General features: G+C 41.3%; 1 protein-coding gene and 1 long non-coding RNA gene across 2 annotated transcripts in view; both read right to left on the reverse strand.

Moving 5' to 3' along the window:
* Positions 1 to 3,416: 3,416 nt before the first annotated feature.
* LOC134494220 (uncharacterized) lies at positions 3,417 to 5,894 on the reverse strand. The gene is made up of 2 exons (XR_010067651.1): positions 5,359 to 5,894; positions 3,417 to 4,391 (listed from the first exon to the last, which is right to left on the reverse strand). It is a non-coding gene; the product is annotated as an uncharacterized LOC134494220 (long non-coding RNA).
* Positions 5,895 to 7,470: 1,576 nt separating this feature from the next.
* PITPNM3 (PITPNM family member 3) overlaps positions 7,471 to 20,642 on the reverse strand; it is a 161,824-nt gene continuing 148,652 nt past the window's right edge. Inside the window, exons 15-20 of the mRNA XM_063299212.1 lie at positions 20,016 to 20,132; positions 18,787 to 18,935; positions 17,620 to 17,769; positions 11,571 to 11,754; positions 11,147 to 11,275; positions 7,471 to 8,402 (exon numbers count right to left, since the gene is read on the reverse strand). Coding sequence (XP_063155282.1) covers positions 8,094 to 8,402; positions 11,147 to 11,275; positions 11,571 to 11,754; positions 17,620 to 17,769; positions 18,787 to 18,935; positions 20,016 to 20,132 — 1,038 coding nt within the window. The 3' untranslated portion in view covers positions 7,471 to 8,093. The remainder of the gene's footprint in view (positions 8,403 to 11,146; positions 11,276 to 11,570; positions 11,755 to 17,619; positions 17,770 to 18,786; positions 18,936 to 20,015; positions 20,133 to 20,642) is intronic.

Here is a 20,642-nt window from a genome sequence, read left to right on the forward strand (position 1 = left end):
AGTACTGGGTTTCACACACTGTACAGAGTTTGTTGAACAAACCACAGTTGACAGAATTTACACTATGCATTATGTCATGATGGACATTTTTCAGTCCTACACTTAGACATTATTTTGGCTTCCAAGGACCACAGGGAGCAGATCTAGCAAAGAAGGCTAAAAATGTTCATTTGGGGAGGGGTTTGGTAGTTTTAAGAGTCAAAATGGATGCTTAAACCTCAGATGCTCAGCACATCAATCTTCATCTTTACTTCAGTGCAAAAATCTCTAAAATGCCATTGAAAATAAGCAGTGGCATGTTTCCCACCCTGTTGCTAAGCCACAGAGAAAGGTTTATAAACCCCAATGAATTAGTTTGCATAGCATGTAGAGCACAATGAGTGAATGTGGTTAAAGTAATCAACTTTAGCCTTGAATGGCTGTTTGGCTAATTATTCCCCACTTAAGAAGTAGACGTTCCCTATTTACAAATACTGTGTGTAACTCCACCATATGCAGGCCATAGCTTTGTAAAAGATTCCTCCATTCCCCTATCTGTTCATCCAAAATCATGAAAGGAATCTGAAGAAAGGACATGTGGTAGCAGACATTAAATCCTTAAGACCCAGCTTGATCTGGAAGGTACATTGCTTTATTTCCTCTTCCATTCCCATGTCCATCCATTTGTGTGCAGCACTGTAATGGATCTGTAGAATGTATAAAGCAGGAATGGGTACATTTATTTTGGGTATGAACAAAAGATGCACAGTAACACACCTTGAAGCAGTAAGAAACACTAGTCCTGATCAAGAAGGTCTGGTGCTTTATTTCAACAGTGTGCTGAGTGTTAAAACAATTCATCAGAAATTGTGGGTCCCAGCAACAGAAAAATGCTCCCACATCAAAGAAGGAATTTAAAAAGGTACATACTGAAAAGCAAAGAAAGTGTGATATTTGACATTACTCACTTCATGTCAGAAGATTTTAAAAACCAGTTGAAAATAAAACGAATACCATTTGGAAAAATGCTGACACCTCTCCCCCCCCCCCGTCTTTTTAAGCGTCTCTGTAAGAAATTCATAGCTGTACATTGGAGATGGGTATGTGATTAAAACACTCTGGGAACCCCCCTCTCTGCCACTGGAGCAGTTCATCCAGATTCAAAAGACCACATTCTCATATGCAGACTAAGAACAAATAACTTTTCAGTTCAAAGCTCACATTCTTTGGCATCCCAGTGTTAAAAATGTGTGCATGTACATGAATGGCAGCTTTCAAATCTGAGCTGTTTTTAAAAAACCTCCAACTACAGTAGCGGGGCCAGTTTGGTGCGTTGCTTTGAGGCAGGGTAAAATTAGTTACTTTTTGCCAGCCGTTCCATAGAGAGATTTAGCAGGCCATCCATCATCATTATACACTTGATAATCCCCTATATTGCTCATACTCATGCTTGTACTACACTTAGCAATTCAAAGCTTAAGCCGTGAAGCACTTCAGAGTTTCCAGTGAGGTCCTTCAAGCTTTCCACTGCACTGCCATTCCAGCGATCTCTGCATCGCACCCTAAACTGCTTTCCAAGAGCTACAGAGCAATACCTATCTCAGAGGGTTCAAAATCAGTATCTTCAGGCCAATTCAGGGGAGCACAGTCTCTGGGCCACAGGGCAGGGAACCTAGAAAGTTTTGAAACTAGCTTATTTGTAATTCAGTGATGATGAATTCAATGATTAAATCACATCTTGAACTGATAACTAGTTCCGAAATCAGTATTCACAGCCCAGAAAACATCAACAGTTTTCTAATGTTGCCATTTCATGTCTAGATGGAGAAAGATCAAAGCCAAACCTCATTTTGTATTTTGTAATATGGATGTAAGGAATGAAACTGGTAGGCAGGAACTAGGAGTTCCTGGAAGAATAGTTATATTAGGTATCTCCCAAGGTCATGAGAAAACAGCCTAGTGTGTGTTGACTTGGAAAGGTGGGAGGAAAAAAAACTAGAATTTGAACCCTGGAGCAAAGGCTATATTGATTTCTCCATACTGCAAGAGGTTATCTTTTACCTGTTTCATTCTTGGCTGCTTAGCTGTGTCTGTGAGCCTTCTACTGACTAAACCAAGACTTGGACAAATCTAATTAAGTATCTTAGAGATTTACTGCCATGCTTGGCCAGACCAATGGAAATTTCATCTCAAAAAATGAAAATACGAGTGCTTTAGGATAATTAGTGCCCAGATTATTTTGATTTAGGCCCATTTTAATATGAAATCTGATAGACCAACAACTGCATGTGATCTATCCAAGGCAATTAGAAATTAATCAAATACTAGTATTAAATACTTTTGCAGATTAGTATTAAAGTTTTTGCACATCAGTGATGTCAAATATGGTGTGCAAGTGGTTTTTATCCTGCTTTCTAGGGAATTCTGATTACTTTGGTTGCAGGACCCTTTAGAAACTGGAAAATAGCTATCATCCACTTTTTGTAATGGAGAAATTTAGGGACCAAATGTTTTCCAGCTTTTTAACAGGGATAGGACTGTGTGTCCATAATTTTGATGTTTGACAGGGTTCATTCTCTTGGCAGATATAGGAAACAATAATAATCAGTGCAAGTGGCTGGAGCAGAAAAAAATATGAAACAGATAATCTCTACTAGCATTAAGCTTTTATCAACCCAACTTTCAGCCTTCTAAGATGACAGTCAATAAGCCTGCATTTTTACCTGCCTGATATAAAACGTTTTCTTCTTGCTTTGCAAGAGAATGCCATCGTAGAATTCTTTCCCCATCCCCAGCAATGGTTCTGTTAGTGCCTAATGTAGAAAGAAGGCAAAGCACTCACATCCAGCACCATTTGAGTGTCATTTTCCATGGTTCTTCCCCCCCACCGCCCCGGTGTGAAACAGAAGATGTTGCACTCAAATGATGTGGTGGATGATCTGGTTTTCCATACAGTGAAGTCGTAAAAATAGGAGTTGATCTGTGAATGCCAATGAATGAGAAAATACCTCTACCTTTGAACATTCAAGAGGACTCAAAGACTACCTTCAGAAAAAAGACACACCACAGAATACTTTGGTCAAGCAAAAGTGGTCACCCCTCAGCACGAGCAGAGGCTGCCAACCCAACATTTCCTTTAGTGCTACTTAAATGTGAAAGCTCAGATTTGGATTAACAATGCTACTCATACCTGTAACAGAGTCAAGGTCTTTTCACAATGCTAATGACAGAACAGCCAAACCTTGAACAAAACATATAATATAAAAAGTTCACTTCTGCTATGCAAAGTTAGCAATGACAGCTGTAACAAAACACTGATGTGAAACACTGTACATACATGTTCACGCACATACTGCACAACCATGAACATGTCTTCTCATAATAACACACATTTTAACAAGCCACCATTGTTATTCACTGGCTTTTTTTTTTTAAAAAAAGAACAAGTTCTTAAACGTGGGGAGGGAGCAGCATAAAGGGAACTGTTAACAAGGCATTTAAGAATGTTACGGTTGTACCAGTCTTGGATGGGGAGAAAAGGGGATGAAGTGTTGGTGTACCAGGATATTCCTTTCTATTCATCTTCAGAAAGAGACACACTGGGAGATGAAGGTAACTTTGGGGAATCCAGCAGATCGTTCCTCAGAGATTGAATCCAAACCCCACAAGTAATCAATCCATGTTTTTCAGTCCTAACACCCAAGTCTGTTCAAACATCCATTTATCCCAATACCAAGACCACTGTTCCAAGATAGTCCAAGAGTTCCTTTCTTCTTTTCTGTTTAGAGCTCTTCAAATCTTTGAGTGTTCCTACAAATCTCCAATCTGAATGCATTGATTCTGTTTGCTTCTGGCCTGGCCTGTGACAAAACAGAACATAACCCTCCTTTGTTTAGGCAACCTTTCATATCTAGTTAGTCTAGTTGTTTTTTCAAGCTTTTTCTTCCATTTCTCCAGGTCAATTCTGAAGCATCAGAAGAACATGGTACTCTCCTACAAGACTACAGAGAAAAGCAACAGGATGTGGGTGCAGCCCACTTAGGAATGGGAAGCCAACACATTTTTTTTGTTTTAGTGCCAGCATTTTCATGTCTTAAAGCTTCAGGCCTAAAGTGAGACCGCAGGGAACTCTTGGGAAGACACACCTAAATTGTCAGGTCTGAACATTCTTGTTTGTCCCACTTTTGGATAGCAAGGCTTATGCTGAGTCATATAAACAGCCTGGAAGTACTTACTGGGGCAACTTCTACATTGTGAAATCAGTGGAAGGAGAAGCATTATTAAACGTGAGGGCGTGAGATGAACAAGAGAGGAGTGTATTTTTAAATGAACAGTACTTGAAGAACACCAGCAGATAATCCTGGGGCCATCAAATTTGTTTTGCTAAAATCTTCTCTCAGGTGCCAATAGATCTGACCGAACAAAACCACCCCTTGTAAAATGTTGTATTTAAACTGGGCTCTAAGTCTGTTTACATACTTTACAGAGTCTGCTGCATCACAGTGCAATTATTCCAGCCCATTCCTACCAGCATGGTGAACTATACCACATTCAGACGTATTATGTGGAAGGTACAGCTCCTTGCTATAACCATGAGCTGAGGATGAGGTGTTTAACTGTGAATTACCAGGTATAAAAGGCTTTGCTGCACACACTGGGGACTCTATTTGTCTCCAGGTATGGTGGAGGCAGACTCTCTCAATGATGTCACCCCTTTTGCTGGCTGATGCACTGTCGCAAAACATGATTGGGAACCCTTCCTTAATCATAGCTTTCTTCATTAACTAGATGTGATATTATTTATGTAGTGAACAAGCATGCCCAGGGGTCTGGACTAATAAGGAGACAAAGGGTAAGGGCCTCTCTGTTTCCCAAGATGCATCCCCAACTGATTGGAGAAGAGGTCCTATGTCTATTTTTTTTAAAGTAACAAATCTACCTAACAGATTACATCTAATTTGGCTTTTAAGCCCCTGCTGGCCGATTGAACCTTGGTGTAAGGCATGGTTATCTACTCATTGACTAGGTTCATTAAAAACACTAAATGCAGTTTAAGGAAACACAACTTTGGGATATTACTATGCCCAAAGAAATAAAGCCATGTTAACATTATGGTTTGGTTTGCACCACTTGTTAAACTAATGGCTGAATTCCCACAAAGGCCTAAACCACAGATTACCCATTTTAGCCTTATCTACCGACTTGATGGTATATAATCAATCAAAACCATGTGTTATATGAACCCAACCAGTCTAACAATTCTGGCAGATATGCTATTATCACCTGTGCAAGGACCAGAAACAAGGCAATTAAAAAGACTGGATGGTTGAAGAGGCATTCTTTATATGAAAGAAAACAAGAGATAAAGTGGAGGCACACCATGATAGGAGATCCAAAGTTTTTGAATGGTATGGCGAGATAAGAGAGCCAGGAAAGAGAGCACAAACTCTTTCAGTACTCAAAAATCAGCTACGGCCAACAACCTGTAGGGTTGGTGCTTCAGTTACATTGCCTGCTTCTTTTCTGTTGTCATCTTCACTGTTCAACACATGATAGGTAAATGGACCAAAGTGATCCACACTTGGTTGGAAACAGTAGAGCTATGCTGCCATGTTGTCAAAACCATAAAGGCTAAAAAGTATATTCAATCAGAAAACAGCTTTAGATTTATGGATAATCTCTTGGAAAAATGATGACTTAAAAGAAAGGGGAACTGCTTGCATGTGGCAGAGTAAGCAGGAGACCATTTGAATCCCTGAATACCCTGAATATCCCTAAATAGGCAGGGATGTTCTTAAATGAGGCTGATGAAGCTCAGAATTAACCCAAAATGAGAAGGTTAAAAATGTGCATTCTATCGTTGATGACATGACATTATGACAGAATGGAGAAGTTAATCGCTGTCTGTCATCCTCTCAAATAATTATCCAGACTTTCCATCTGTATTTCTAACTGACAACCTCAGTCTGGGAAAGAAGTAGGGAAGCAGAGTTTTGCAAGCATAGTATACCATGGGGAAGAGAAGCTGAAGTGGGCTAAGAGGCTGGCAAGAAGTTTGTAGTGTTGGAATCCAACAGTGCAGGAGAAGCAAAATGGTTAGCAGGCATAGATGGAATTAGACTGTCTTAGGCTGCTGAACAGATGGAGATTCCAGAGTGATTCAAAATCTCTGAAGAGCAGTTGTCACAGAAATCACTATGCAAGGGAAATAATGCAACTGGAGATCTGTCTATAGGGAGAAGAAGCTTTGAAGATACAGGAAAAATCAAGATTGCATTAGCTATGAGACATTGACAGCCAAGTTTTAACAAAGCCCTTGATTAACTCTTTGAGGAATTTTGTAAAACACACTTAGCTACATCTTAAGGTAGGTACACTGTTCTATTAACAGAAGCAGAATTATTAAAGGCAAGGAAATAGTTAATCTCAGGATTGTACAGCAATTAAGCCATAAAGCAGTTTGCCACATTTCATTCTCTGTTGATTATTGTAGGCACCATCTGCCTTCTAATATCCATATTTGATATACTTCAAATACAGAAAAAGGTTGAACCTGTTCACAATAAGGTTCTTGCATGTTGTATCTTGTCTGGTCAATCCTAAGAACTGATGACAGACATGTTTTGCCTATTATTTCTGCTATGATATATATTGTACTCTACTCCAATAATTAGTAGCACTATGTCATTTGCCATTTCCTGACTCATTCCCTCTGCCATTCTTCTGTTGTGTTTTCTTGTGACAGGGTAATGATTGACTGAGGTTGTTCAACCAACAGAGGTCAGGTGGACTGGGCCCGAAACATAGTCCTCAGTCTCTGTCTCAAGAGTGGCATGGAAGTTTCACTCTACACTTTCCAGTTATGCTGCATCTGATGGTTGGAGAAACAGGAGAGACTTCAGAAAAGCATGTGTGTTATGCATACATACTTATCTTATAGGAACAAAACAAGCTCCCTTATTTTGAATCAGTTCACATATCCACTAACTCAATTTCATCTATATCTAGACCAACCAGCAGCAGCTCTACAGGATTAGCCCGCCCTAGCTGGAGACATCAGGTTTTGATGTGGGATCCTCTATATGGAAAACTGATGCCTTATCACTGAGTATTTGAGATCCTTCAGAAAGAGCAACAGGCAGATTAAAATACTGGAAATATGGGCACAGTCAAATATGTTTCCTGAAGCTCAACAGTGTGTTCAACACATAGGATATGACACTGTGAGCAGCAGGAGTGAAGGTTGCTTCAGTGGGGTTGTGATGGTGGTAGCAGAGGGATGCAGATGGACTTTGTCTATTTAGGTTCTCAGTGTGGATTGCACAAATGTGGCTTTTCACAAAAAGAGCAAAAAATGCTATTGTGTGCCACATCTAAAAAATGGTAAACGTATATTGAATCCAGAGCTCTTCCCTTTCCTATATATATATATATATATATATATATATATATACATACATGCATGCATGCATGCATGCATGCATGCAACTTTTTCACAACTGGTTTCCCCATTCATTTGTTGTCTCTACCAATGTCTCTTATAAATAAGTAAAATTGAGACCTATTCTGGTGATCAGCCAGTGATAGAGCTTTCTGGATGAAAAGATATTGGGCTTAAGGCACCCAAGAGATTCCCCAGTCCACAGCTATGGGCTCCCCCCTTGATTCTTCTTCAAGTTCTTATTTTCCCCAAGAGCTGCAGATGTTGCTGCTGCCACATCAGAAGCCTGGCTTTTCGAGAAACAGATGTAGTTGCTGCCAGTGAGGCACCTTCTCACTGAGATAAGTTGGAGCTTCCCCACTCAGCTTTATTGCACATTTTTGTTATGAAGTAAACATTAAAACACAAGCTCATTTGCCTGTCCAGTGTCACCCCCGCAAGAGACCACGGTTGGTGCAAATCATTTTCTCTACCCTCAGTGTTTCATGAGTGTATACAAACAAGAGGAACGAACAGAAAGTTCCCCTGGGGAGACAGAAACTGCCAGAGCTTTGTGAATTCCAATCCTCCCCATCACCTTGAACCATGAAGCTGCCAAGTGCAACTCAAAGAGCAAATGCCCACAAGCTCTTTGCAGGATACCAGAGGCCTGGTGGTCCCATCCCAGCTCTTGTTATGGGACAGACTCAAACTTATGAATGCCCCCTCTCATCCACACTATGGAAGGTAGATGTCGGTCATGGTCTTTATCTGATTCGGGCTGGCTTTGGGCACGCTCTGGCTTGGGAGTCAAGGATGGTGGGTCAGGCTGCTGGACAGACATAGTTCTCCGGAGGTGATTCCTCTTGCGCAGGAAATCAGGTTGCGAGTGAAGACCGAAGCTGCCTTTCCTTAGGATCATGCGGGAATTGTTCTTCTTAGGCCGGGAAGGGAGGCTGAACACCAGGGAAGCCAGGTGGGCTGCATAACCTTCGCTGAGAAACTGGAGGAGAGAAGCAGAACAAAAATGACAACATTCAGCATCATCCATGGCATGGAGGAAGAGAGTAATGTAATGCAGAGACTTCACTACTCTTCTCCCAAAACTCCAACCAATCAGACTAAAAGCCAACAAACGACAAGTGGACCAAGAATAGACACATCAACTGGCTCTCTGCTTTGGGCCACCTGAAAGGATGAAGACCCTATTTGTGCCAAGGAATTGGCCAGGGAAGTGTCTACTTCTGTAGTAAGAAATGCATAGAATGCAGGGATTATACAGCCTCCACAGAGGGGTGGGTGGGCAAGAAACATTAAGCTAGTTTTGGATTAGCCAGAGGAAAATGTGGGAAACATGGTAGACTGCTTGAATCTGTTTAGATACTGAGAATGCTTAACTATTAGAGTTGATCAATTGTCCTAATTGACTGCTCCTGTTTAATATGCAGGATCCAGCAAACATTAGCAAACAGGAGGCATAACCAAAGCCATATTGAGGGTGCACATAGAATAAGCTAGAAGCCATTGTGAAGAAGATAAGGTGCACAAAACAAGTTCTGGCAGGGAAGAGAATAAATAAGAAGTACAGGCTATACAAAAATGAGAAACAAACTCTCTTCTTTCAATTTACTGCCTTTGTCAAATTGCTAGAGAAAGAAGCAAGTTAGAAATAACTGTGTGTGGTCAAAAACAAGGCTGTTCTTTTCCTAACTCAATTACTGTTTGTCCTTAATAAGGTAGGGAAGATGACATATGTAATCAGCTTGATAAAAGTGCCTGTAAATTTTGTCTTCTATTGAGAACACCCTGTGGCCACAGATCAGTAAAAACTTCAGAGCACTCTTCAGTTGTTTGGTTTTATTGCCTTAAATTAGGAAAAGGGGGATTTTTTCCTGAAGCAATAAAACACAGTCTTTAGCCATGCCACGTGCTCTCTTCAGACAGCAGCTGCTGCTGAATTCCTGAATGGGAGGGCTGAACAATTTGTGAGTTTGACTGTTGTGTGTACTCCTTGGTTTCTAATTCTGTATTTCTCCACTGGGAAAGGTGAAGGTGGACTGCAAGAAACAGTCTTCCCTGCTATGGAATCCAGGCCTTCATTCTCCCTGTTTCCAGGGTTCCTTTCCAAGTAGCAGATAGATATCAAATAAAGGCAATTTTATTTACTGTAAACATGACTTTGATATAGACAGCTCTTCTTCCTTTACTCATTAAACACATGATGGCATATCTTATCTATTAATCTGATTTTTAAAAATGCAATATTTCTGAGCTGCCTTGACAACTCTATAGATAGAAAAGAATGGTAAATGTAAAGAATCCCTTGAGATAAGCTTGGTTCCTGGACACAACCATGTAAGGTTTTGGGGCAATGATAGAAAGGTGGTTTGCCACTGACCTTTTCCAGGATCTTTTTTTAACTTCTCAGTCTAGCCCACAGCCCTGGAATTTTCTTTTGGTCTTCCATCCAAATACTAACCAAGTCTGACCTCTTTTAACTTTTTTATCAGGTATAAATCAGAGCAATACAACATAAGATAAATTAAAAAAGGCAGCTGATGGCCATTGCAGATATTATTCCAGTAGCATGGAAAGCCTAGATATATTTAAATAAATAAGATTTATGCCTTGGAAGCATTACGTTGGAAAAGGTCTTAGATGTAGTCATTGACAACAAGTAGAACATGAGGCAACAATGTGAGACAGCTGCTAGAAGGGCTAACACAGTTTTGGGCTGCATCAGGGACATGTGAAATTCTTATTCCCCTCTACTCTTGAAATATTGTGTATAATTCTGGCAGCACATTTCCAGAAGTGTGCTGACAACTCAGAACAGGTTCCAAGGAGGGTGATAAAGATGATGCTGTGACTTGAGGATATGCTGTATGAGAAAAGACTGGAAGAACTGGGGGTGTTCAGTCTGTTCAAGACTGTGGGGAGACACATCAGATACACAAAAGAGTGCCATACTCTTTTGGTCAGGAACTATTTTTCATTGCCAGAAACTAAGACCAGAAATAATGGGTATAATAGAAGAGAAGAGCATATCTGTCGCTCAGGGCTGAACTATGGAGTTCTTGGTGGTCTCTGAGCTTGGTTGTTCCCTTGCAGACATTTAATTACCCAATGAAAGCTGTATTGGTGGTGTTACCTGATGCTGTTACCTAGTTGGGTAATGAAACAACTGCAAGCAAATAACCAAGCTCAGAGAGCACCAAGAACTCCATAATGAGTATAAGTTGCAGCTACCTAAGTTTTATTTAAATATAAGGAAAAACTTCCTAATGGTAAGATCTGTTCAACAGTGCAGCTGTCTACTTATGAAGCTTTGGGATTCTCTAGAGGTTTTTAAGAAAGGCTGAACAGCCACCTCTCAAGGATGGTTCATTAGCTTTCCTGTACACTACAGAGGGTTGGAGTAAAACAGTGTTTCTCAACCTCAGCAACTTTAAGATGTATGGACTTTAACTCCCAGAATTCCCCAGCCAGCATGGAGAAACACTGGATTATCCATGTGATCCCTTCCAGTTTCACAGCTCTATGATTGTAAGAAGTAAATAAGGAGAGTGCCTGTATCCTTTAATATGCTTCTGTATGGAGCATGCAGGCACATAAGACTAATCTAAGTGCTCTTGTTTGCTGCTGCTGCTTCAGTCAAATTCCATCTCACAATGGTAAATTCTACAATGCTCTATGACCCTTCTTTCTTTCCAGGGCCCTTAAATCTGCTAGAAAAAGAAAAGTCACCTGGCACAGAGTCTGATACTTCTTTGCTGGTCGTCCAACAATGTAAATTTGGGAGGGGGAAAGACCCAGGACATTGTACACAGAAATGTCTTTCATGGAGCCATATGCAGCACAAATTTTGATGTGGCACTGGAGGAAGGGAGAAATGTCAAAGGTTAGCCATGAAAATATGGTACCAGTCACAGCCCACCACCACTTTTTGGATGCACCAATTGACCCATGTCATGAGTCTGGGTTACTAGCAGTCATGAGTTTGAACTATGAACTACATGAATTATCTAAGTCTTAGCCCATGATAGTTGTCTTTGGCCATGAGTCTGATCCAACTGTCCAGGAAAATTAGTATCTAGTTAACAAAGCTTCAAAGCTTCTCTATCCAGTGCTCCTGAAAGGTCAAGGAGGAAAGGTATCAACTATCTATTACCTCTTGCACAAGATTCCGGAGAAAAATGGTCTTCTGCCTTAAAGGATCATGGACAAGACCATCAGAGAAGAAAATCATTCCTTGAGGGAAGTTGTGCTGAGATAGCCATGAGACAACACGTTGCTTCTGCATGTCAGGACGTCCTGTGATATAGATGATCAGGTACCCAAGATCTTGCCAATGCCTGTGTTGGAAACAAGAGAGAAGCAGCTGGGATCATTGAACAGTTTATGACTACTCTATCTGCTCTGGTAGAATCCCAGAGAGGAGAGTGGGAATGGGAGGATACATAAAGGTGAAAAATTGACTACAGGGGAAAAACAGATGGCTAGAAAGGGGGAAGGGATGGGATTGCCCATGATGGCTGTCAAGGTGAAGTTGTAAGGAGCTGAGATCCCCTGGTTATTAGCATGTAGTAACAGATAGAGATAGAGGAATAAATTGATTTAGTTTATAACTGAATGCAAATGTACAGCATTTTAAAAAAAATTCTGAACCAATAAATAAAAGTGAATTATCCTTCAAAATTTGCATTTTTCTGTATTATTTAATAACAGTGTAGTCTTAACAATTAGTTCCCTGTTTTACCCTCTGTTATCAATTACTTTCAATTTCAACTTTCTAATCATTTTCTCTCTTAGACAAACACTTGCAAATTATGCATATTATTAATGAAAAATACAAAAATGCATATTAAAAAAAGATGGTGTGCAAAAGCTGCAGACACTGATCCAAAATACAAATAGGAATAAATATGCTTGGGAAAATGTGCACAAAAATAGGTACACATTTCAGTGCTCACTATTCTTCAAGCTAGGACAGGAATGCAATGAACCTAAACTTTTAAGTGAAAAAATGAGCAATGGAAAGAGATTAAAATTAACAGATTTGTAAACATGAGAAAACAGAAATAAATCCATTTGCCTATTTGGAGTCTTTGATCAAGGAATATGGCTCTTAATGCAGAAATGTTCCTTATTCCTATTCAGGTTAATCCAAAACACTACTGGGTCACATCAGCTGCATTTTTCAGCATCTTTGAAGCTCATTCCTTTAGTGGACATCAGATTCCATTTCCTCTCAAAAGGAGATGCTTCTCCACCCTTTCCATTAAAATCTTAAAAAAGAAACCCCATAAAAATCAGCCTACCAATGATGACACTCATCCATCCAGCCTGTGTAAAAATTGTTTGAGAAAGGGTGGGGTATAGTAATCAGCAGGAAGGGATTCACTGGTGAAAATTTAATAAAGGTAGAGTTTATTAAGAGGAACATTCAGTCTGAATCTGACAAGGCACAGCATAAAGCCCATTGGAAAGCTTAGTATGTTGTGACAATATGTGCAGCAAAGAAGCTCCCCCCACACACACACACATTGCATCCACCAACTTGGTCTGAGTTCTTCCTTCTCCTAGTTCTATTACAGAAACTTCAGAGACTGTAACACTTTAAATGAGTTTTTTTGTAGATAAACTATTTTACATTTGAGCCTATCTGGGTACCACCTATAACAGAGTTAACTGTGAGGGTGCCTTCTCTTATAGAGTTGAACTGGATCAACTTCAATTTGCAATACGTGAGGATGTGGACAGGAAACAATATTTCTTTTGTATCCTTGTACAACCTGTCTTGTAACTTCTAGCCAAGAGGCCATTAGTTATCTTACTTAACATTATGGATGCCTTTCTGAGGGAAGGCAGGATGCCTCTTTATTTAAAGGAGACAGTTACTACATCTCTTCTTAAGGAGCCTGCCCTTAAGAAGTTAGGCAATTAAAGGCTAGTCTCTAATCTACCATGGTTGGTAAGGGGACTGAGAGACTGGTGGCTTATCAACTGTAGCCAGTCCTGGGGGAAGCAGATTATTCTACTGACACTGACAAAAGTTTAGTTGTAGCAACACAATGTGATAAAAAAATCCAATGACTCGTTTCAAACTGGCTTCAGGGCAGACTATGGGGTTGAGACTACCTTGGTTGGCCTGATGGATGATCTTTGTTTGGGCAACAACAGAGGGAGTGGGACTCTGTTGCTTCTTTGTGTTCTCTCTCTAGCTATAGATACTATCACCTACAGTAGCCTAGATCACTGAGATTTAGAAATAGGGGCCATAGCTCAACGATGGTTCCATGCTTCCTTTGGACAAAGTCTGGATGGTGCTGCTTGGAGAGAGTTGCTCAGAGTTGTCTGTGGGGGCAAGGGAGGGTCAGAGGTTGCAAGCAGAGTCATGGCACAAGACCTTCCTTTTCTATATGCAGTGGGAATCACAGATCATAGGGTTGAAAGGGACCTTGGAGCTCTTCTAGTCCAACCCCCTGCCCAAGGCAGGAATCCTCATACCATCTTGGACAAATGGTTGTCCAATCTTTTCTTGAAAACCTTCAGTGATGAGCACCCACGACTCTGGGAGGCAAGCAGTTCCACTGCTTAATAGTTCTTACTGTCAGAAAATTCCTCCTTATTTCCAGGCTGGATCTCCCTATGATGAGCTTCCACCCACTGCTTCTTGCCTTACCCTCAGGTGCTATGGAGAATAAATCGATGCCTTCTTCCCTGTGGCAGCCCTTCAAGTATTGGAAGACTGCTATGACACTGCATGCACCCCTAAAAGGAGAGCAGCTTGTAGCATGAGGCTGTTTTCACATTCTGATGACAGCAGTGATAGTCTGTGGATGCGCTGCAGTTGTTCCTCCAAATGAGAGCTCTTCTAACTCCCTTGGGGTTCCATTTGGTCTCCAGTGCTGATTAATATTTACATGAAACTGCCAAGGGAGATATCAGAGATTTGGAGCTAGGTGATATTAGTATGTTGATGACACTCTATTTCTCTGTAACATCTTCAGGAAATGACAAGGTTCCCCTGGATGCCTGCCTGCAGTCAGTAAATGGGCTAAATGAGGGACAACGAACTGAAACTGAATCCAGACAAAATGAAAATACTTATTGTAGGAGACCATGATTCCAGAGAGATGGTAGCTCTGTCTGTTCTGAATGGGATTACATTCTCCCAGAAGAAGCAGGTAGGCAGTCTGGAGGAGCTCCTGGACAAATCTCTCTGATTTCCAGACTGAAGAAAAAATGCCTTAGTTTTGGTTGAGACACCAACTGTGTCCCTTTCTGGAAGAGAACGACTTAAACTGTGGTGCATACACTGGTAACATCCACATTAATGTGTTCCATGTGGCACTGCCTTTGAGTCTAAGCATCTGGAGGTTTCTACTGCTATGAAACTCAGCAGCCAGTTGAGTCTCGGGAACAACACTAAGAGACCGTATTATACCTGCGCTTAAAGCACCGCACTAGCTGCCAGTTTGTTTCCAGGCAAAATGGAGATCGCTGCCTTTAAAGCCCCATGATGCTTTATTCCAGACTATTTGAGGAAACACCTCCTTTTATGAAGCTCCAGTCTTACTGAAAGCATCCGAGGAAATCTGCCTACAGCTGCCTCAAGCGGTGACTTGATCATACCTTCTCTGAGGGGCCTGACATCTTCACAAGCTTTTAAAAAGGCCCTCAAGGCATTTTTTTTGGTACAGGCTTCTAACTGTTGCTTCTGCTTGTTAATGCTAATCATTAATTCTACTTGTTTTATGTATTTGTTTTCCTTGCTACTGTAACTGTTCTTAAGGTTTTGCTCTTAAATTTATTTTATGCAACTGAGAGACCTGTTTGGGTTTGGCTTAGCTTGGTATGTGGAACCTGCTACTGTCCTAACTACCAGGAAACACACTGAGACAATGAACTGGTCTCTAATATTTATTACTAGTACTTAACAAGAAGCTTAACAAGAAGCGTGGGAAAAACCCAGACATATAACCCCCAAGGGTTAAGGCGGTCCCGATCTGTGTCTCTTTGAATGGCTGACCAATTCCTCAGTGCTACGCATGCACTTGACAGTCTGGATGGGAGCCCCCTGCTCGCCATCCTTACTCATGACAGCTACTGTGGTTTATCAACCATGGTTTATGGCTTAACACAGGTATGGTTTATGACTAAGCAGATCTTGCCATTTTTCTGTGACCCCACAAAGTCCTCTCTGACCACTATAAAGAAAATTCAGTAAGTAGGTTCCCAGCCATTGGAGAGTGGAAATACATACGAGAAGTGGTGCGCACTCTAAAATAGTCAAAATACAAGTTAAACAAAGAAACAAACATCCCCACAACCATATTGTCAGTCAACACAAGACCAAAGAGGAAGAAATCTCCCTTCCTTCCACAAAGTGCTTCACTGCTGCTTTGACTGTTGCCACCACAGAGTCACAGGAAAAAGTAGGGAGGGGTTTGGGGGCCTATGAGGGAGGCAGGAAACACAGTTCTGAATGTTGATACAAACTGAAGAAAAATTCCACAGTTTTTGAAAGTTATTTTGAAGTTATGCTAGGGGATATTTTGCTAGCACTCCTGCCACCAAGTGGTGAACAAGGCATTTTCACACAGAGATAAGGTGCAACCAACAGGAATATTTAATTTATTTGTTTATTTTTTATCCTGCCTTTATTATTTTTATAAATAACTCAAGGCGATGAACATGTTGGAGTTTGTGCAGAGTGCTGGAAAGCGTTTGGCCCGAGAGATCAGAAAGACGACACCAGGCATTTCAACAAAAATAATTGTATTCAAACTCATAGAACATAAACAGTTTCCTCCTCTAGAGCCCTAGAGGGGCAAAGTCCTTAAATACAAAAAAGCATATTTACAAGCTCGCACACGTGCTGAGCAGGAAGAGAGGCTGCTGAGCTGGGCTGAACAAAAACAGAAACTGAAACTTCAGGTGGCAAGTCCAGGCAATTTCCCCCAAGCATGCAGCAGCTTTCTTTATTTGGTCACCCTTTCCCACATCCGAACCTGAGGACAATTAAGCCTGACCTGTTCACCCTGCCGACACTTAAGAAAATGATTTGTTACCATGGTAACCAGGGCATCTTTGAGTCTTACTCCAAGCAGAAACAAAACAAATACCAACAGAACATCCCTAATTCTCCTTCCTCCTCCTATTTTTCCCACAACAACCACCCTGTGAGGTGAGTTGGGCTGAGAGGGAGTGACTGGCCCAAGGTCACCCAGCCAGCTCTCAGGCCTAAGGCGGGACTAGAACTCTCAGTCTCCTGGATTCTAGCCTGTTGCCTTAACCACTAGACCAAACTGGCTCTATGTCAATGCATATTTTCATTTGGGAATGATTACCACCCGACCGCTTCATCAGAAGAAAAAGGGGCTGCCTTTCCAGGGCCAACCAGGAGTTCTCTCTGTCTGGAAGCCATCTGTTATTTCCACTTGGACTGACTCATTTGTCTTTGCACAGATACATCTTGTGTGCCAGTTGTGCTCTTTCCTTGACTGGGAGGCCCTGCAGATGGTCACTCATATCCTCACAACTGGACTATTGCTCTGCACTCTATATGGGGCTTGCCTTGAAGATCAGACGGAAGCTACAGCTGGTTCAAAATGCAGTGGTGCGAGCAGTAATGGGCATTTCTCATTGTGCCCATGCATCACCACTGCTACATAAGCTGCATTGGCTGCCAGTTGTCTTCTGGGTGCAATTCAAGGTGCTGGTTGTTACCTTTGAAGCCCTTCATGGCACTGGACCTGGTTATCTGAAGGACCACCTTTCTCCCATTGTTTCTGCCCACCTGGTACAATTGGGCTGAGTGGGTGCACTCCAGGTCCCTTCTATTAATAGTTGCCATCTTGTGGGACCTAGGAAGCGTGCCTTCTCTGTTGTGGCCCCTGCCCTCTGGAATAGCATTCCCCAGCTCCCAGAGATATGGACAACGTCGTCTCTCTTGGGGTTCTGAAAAGCCCTTAAAACCTGACTGGTATTAAAGTATTGGGTGGGGGGCGCTGTCATGTTTTGTTTTATTTTAATGGTTGTTTTAGTCTGGTTTGTCTTGTTTTGTGTATGTTTTTAATTGTGTGTGCGCGCATGTGTGTGTACAGTATATATATTTGTAGGCCACCTAGAGTCTGCTGTAGTAGGTGGCTATAATAAATTTAATAAAACAAACAGTTTTAAAAAAAATAATGGAATTGTGAGGCACCCTTCACCTGACAACATCCACTGCTCCAGCTCTGACTTTAGGGTCACTGCCCATGATGGAGACGCTGGCAGCAAAGGACCCATCGATGCTGAAGACGACACACTCCATTCCTCGAGGAAGGACAGTCAGGTAGCTTATGGCACTGCTTTGGTCTCCCCTAATGACCATGAAGGAACACAGAAAACCATTACAATACAAAGCCATCATCCCTGCTCAGATGGCCTCTCTTCTGCTGAGATCAGAAGAGAAAGCCCTCAGCTTTTCAGATGGTGCTCACAGCTGACTCAAGCAATACAGAAATTCCAAGAAATGTGTTAATAGAGAGGAAGAGCATCAAAGTACACCTTTCTCTACAGACAGATGGCTTTGCATGTCCCATCTTTGGGGAACAGCTAGTAAGAAAGAGACATGCCTATGGACCAGATCAGATTACAGGGATCTGTCAACTTGTGCTTTCTGCCAGTGAATCAGCTCAAGGACATGTGTACATATATACCAAAAGAAACTTGTACTACCAAATTCCAGTAACAAAATTCCAGCTTTCTGTGCTTCTCAGTGACATTTATTTTTATAACAGTACCTGGGAATGAGTTATAGGATTCTAAAATAGTATAATAAAAATGCTGTATTCATAACAATAGCGATGGGCAACTTGTGGCCCCAAGGCTACAAGCAATTCCATTCAGTCCCTTTTTTGCAGCCCTTGGACCATAACCTTGGTCTTATTCTCCTTACGGGCTGAATTAGATCTGCTGTTACTTGGATTTCATTGTATTTTACATTTATTGATTACTGGTATTATTTATGATTTTATTGAATTTTAAATTGTTTTCATTGTGAACCACCCAGGGTCCCCCATGTGGGGGAGACGGGAAGTGATAAAAATATGATAAATAAATAAAATAAATAAAATAACTGTAAAAACGGATGCCAAAGTTTCCTGATGCGGCATGTTAGGAAACAGATGAAAACTGGAGTATAAGCCCTAAAATAAGTATATTATAGTTGAAAACAAAGAACTCCTCCGCCAACTTCCAGTCCCACCCACATGTACTGCAGAAAACTCTGATCCTGAAGAATTTGCTCACTGATTAATACTTTATTAGAGTAGGACATAACCCTCAACTTCCCAATAATTTAAGGATGTACTGTATTTCTATACTTCCAGGCTTACCTGACCACCATTTTAATAGGATAGACACCAACCGCAAGTCTTTTATCTTTGGGGAGACTGTATGAGATTCTACCACTGCTATTGGTAATTTCTGTATCAAAATAGACCCAACGTCCAGAGGAAGGTTCAGCCATAATGAAGATATCAACCTGAAAGATGAATGGGAACACGTGGTAAAATTCTTTTATGGAATTAAAATGCAATAACAGAGAAGGTCAGGCCAGGCAAACAAATTCCCCTACACACACACACACACACACACAATACACATCGAAGTTCATGAGGGATATCATATTAGTCTCTCGTAGAAAAAACAGTTTTGCAGCATCTTAAGCTTAATACATTTATTATGGCAGAAGCTTTGAGGATTAGTAGCCATTTCAGCAATATGACATCACTGACAATTTTGGTCTGTCTTAAAAAAAGCACAGAAAAAGCTCTGTGCTCTGTTTTGTTCAATCTGCAGCTAAAGCATGTGTCCAATGCTAGGTGCCACATTTTAAGAAAGATAATGCCAGATGAGGAAAATCCAGATGGTGAGGGGCCTTGAAACCAAGTCCAGTGAGAAATAGCTGAAAGAGCACAGCATGTTTATCCTGAAGAAGAAACAATAAAGGAAAAACAATAGTAACTTTCAAACATCTGTAGGACTATCTTGTAGAAGATAGAACAAAAATTTGAATCATCAGTCAAAGATGTTGCAGGTCTTGCAATGAGTAGGGTGTGAGCTGGTCCCTCCTATAATTCTAGAGTACATGGTTTGCCTGTGAGTTTCAGTCTCCAGCATCTTTAACTAAAAAATCTTTCAGACGGTAGATTAATAGAAATAAATACTTTGCCTGCCTGAAACTCTGTGGACTGTTTCCAAGCAGAGTTGACAATAGTGGGCACAAAGAACAATTGATCTGACTCAGAACAAGCCAGCTTTCTATGAGTATCCTCTTGTATAGAGAAGGGCATAATCAAGTGTTGTGGCAGTCTTTGTCTGCAGAAAACTGCAGGCCATGGGATCAGAAGCCAGGATAGGGGCTCAAGAGCAGGAGAGGAGGTTAGCACTCTTACCTAGCTTGTGAGTTAGCCGGTATGAGAACCGAATGCTGGACTAGAAGGGCTAATGGTCTGATCAGCTACGGGCTCTTCTCATGGTCTTAAGTAGAAGGGCTTTCATGTCTTCAGTGGCTTGTGCTTAGCAGGGAGGGAGGGAGGGAAGGACAGCCTTGGAATGTTACCTTTTCTCCTGTTAAAGCCACCATGTCAAGTGGTCCGTACATGAACCGGCCAACCAGCAACTGAGGGCCATCTTCTGCAGCAATGACATCATTCGATCTGTGGTTCGAAGTTACATTCTGAAAGGGAAACAGGGAAGGGAATGAGGCAGCTGCATCATCCATACCACTGCACCTGAGGGGCTACCCAACCTGAAAAAAAGACAGTTGTTTTTGAACATATAAAAGAACAGATCCTTTTAGCATTAGGAGAAGCAATCCAAAATCAAGCCCTATATGTGATGTGTGAATGAGCCTTCCTTGATCCTTTCCTTAACTCTGTAAGTGTACCTTTGAGTCAGTGTTGACTCCTGGACAAGTCCCTGCAGTTTTCTTGCAAGATTTCGGAAGTGGTTTGCCATTGCCTGCTTCCTAGGCTGAGTGTGTGTGACTGGCCCAAAGTCACCCAGTTGGCTTCGTGCCTAAGGTGGGACTAGAACTTATGGTCTCCTTGTTTCTAGCCTGGTGCCTTAACCACTACACCAAACTGGGTCTCTTTCCTTAACTAGACCTTTGAAAAATTAAAACAAAATTCCACTGAAGTTCATATGCACCAATTTCAGGCCTTGACTGCTGCTTTTATATTTTAAA

This window comes from Candoia aspera, chromosome 1 (genome assembly GCF_035149785.1).
Source record: "Candoia aspera isolate rCanAsp1 chromosome 1, rCanAsp1.hap2, whole genome shotgun sequence".
Taxonomy (NCBI): Eukaryota; Metazoa; Chordata; class Lepidosauria; order Squamata; family Boidae; genus Candoia; species Candoia aspera.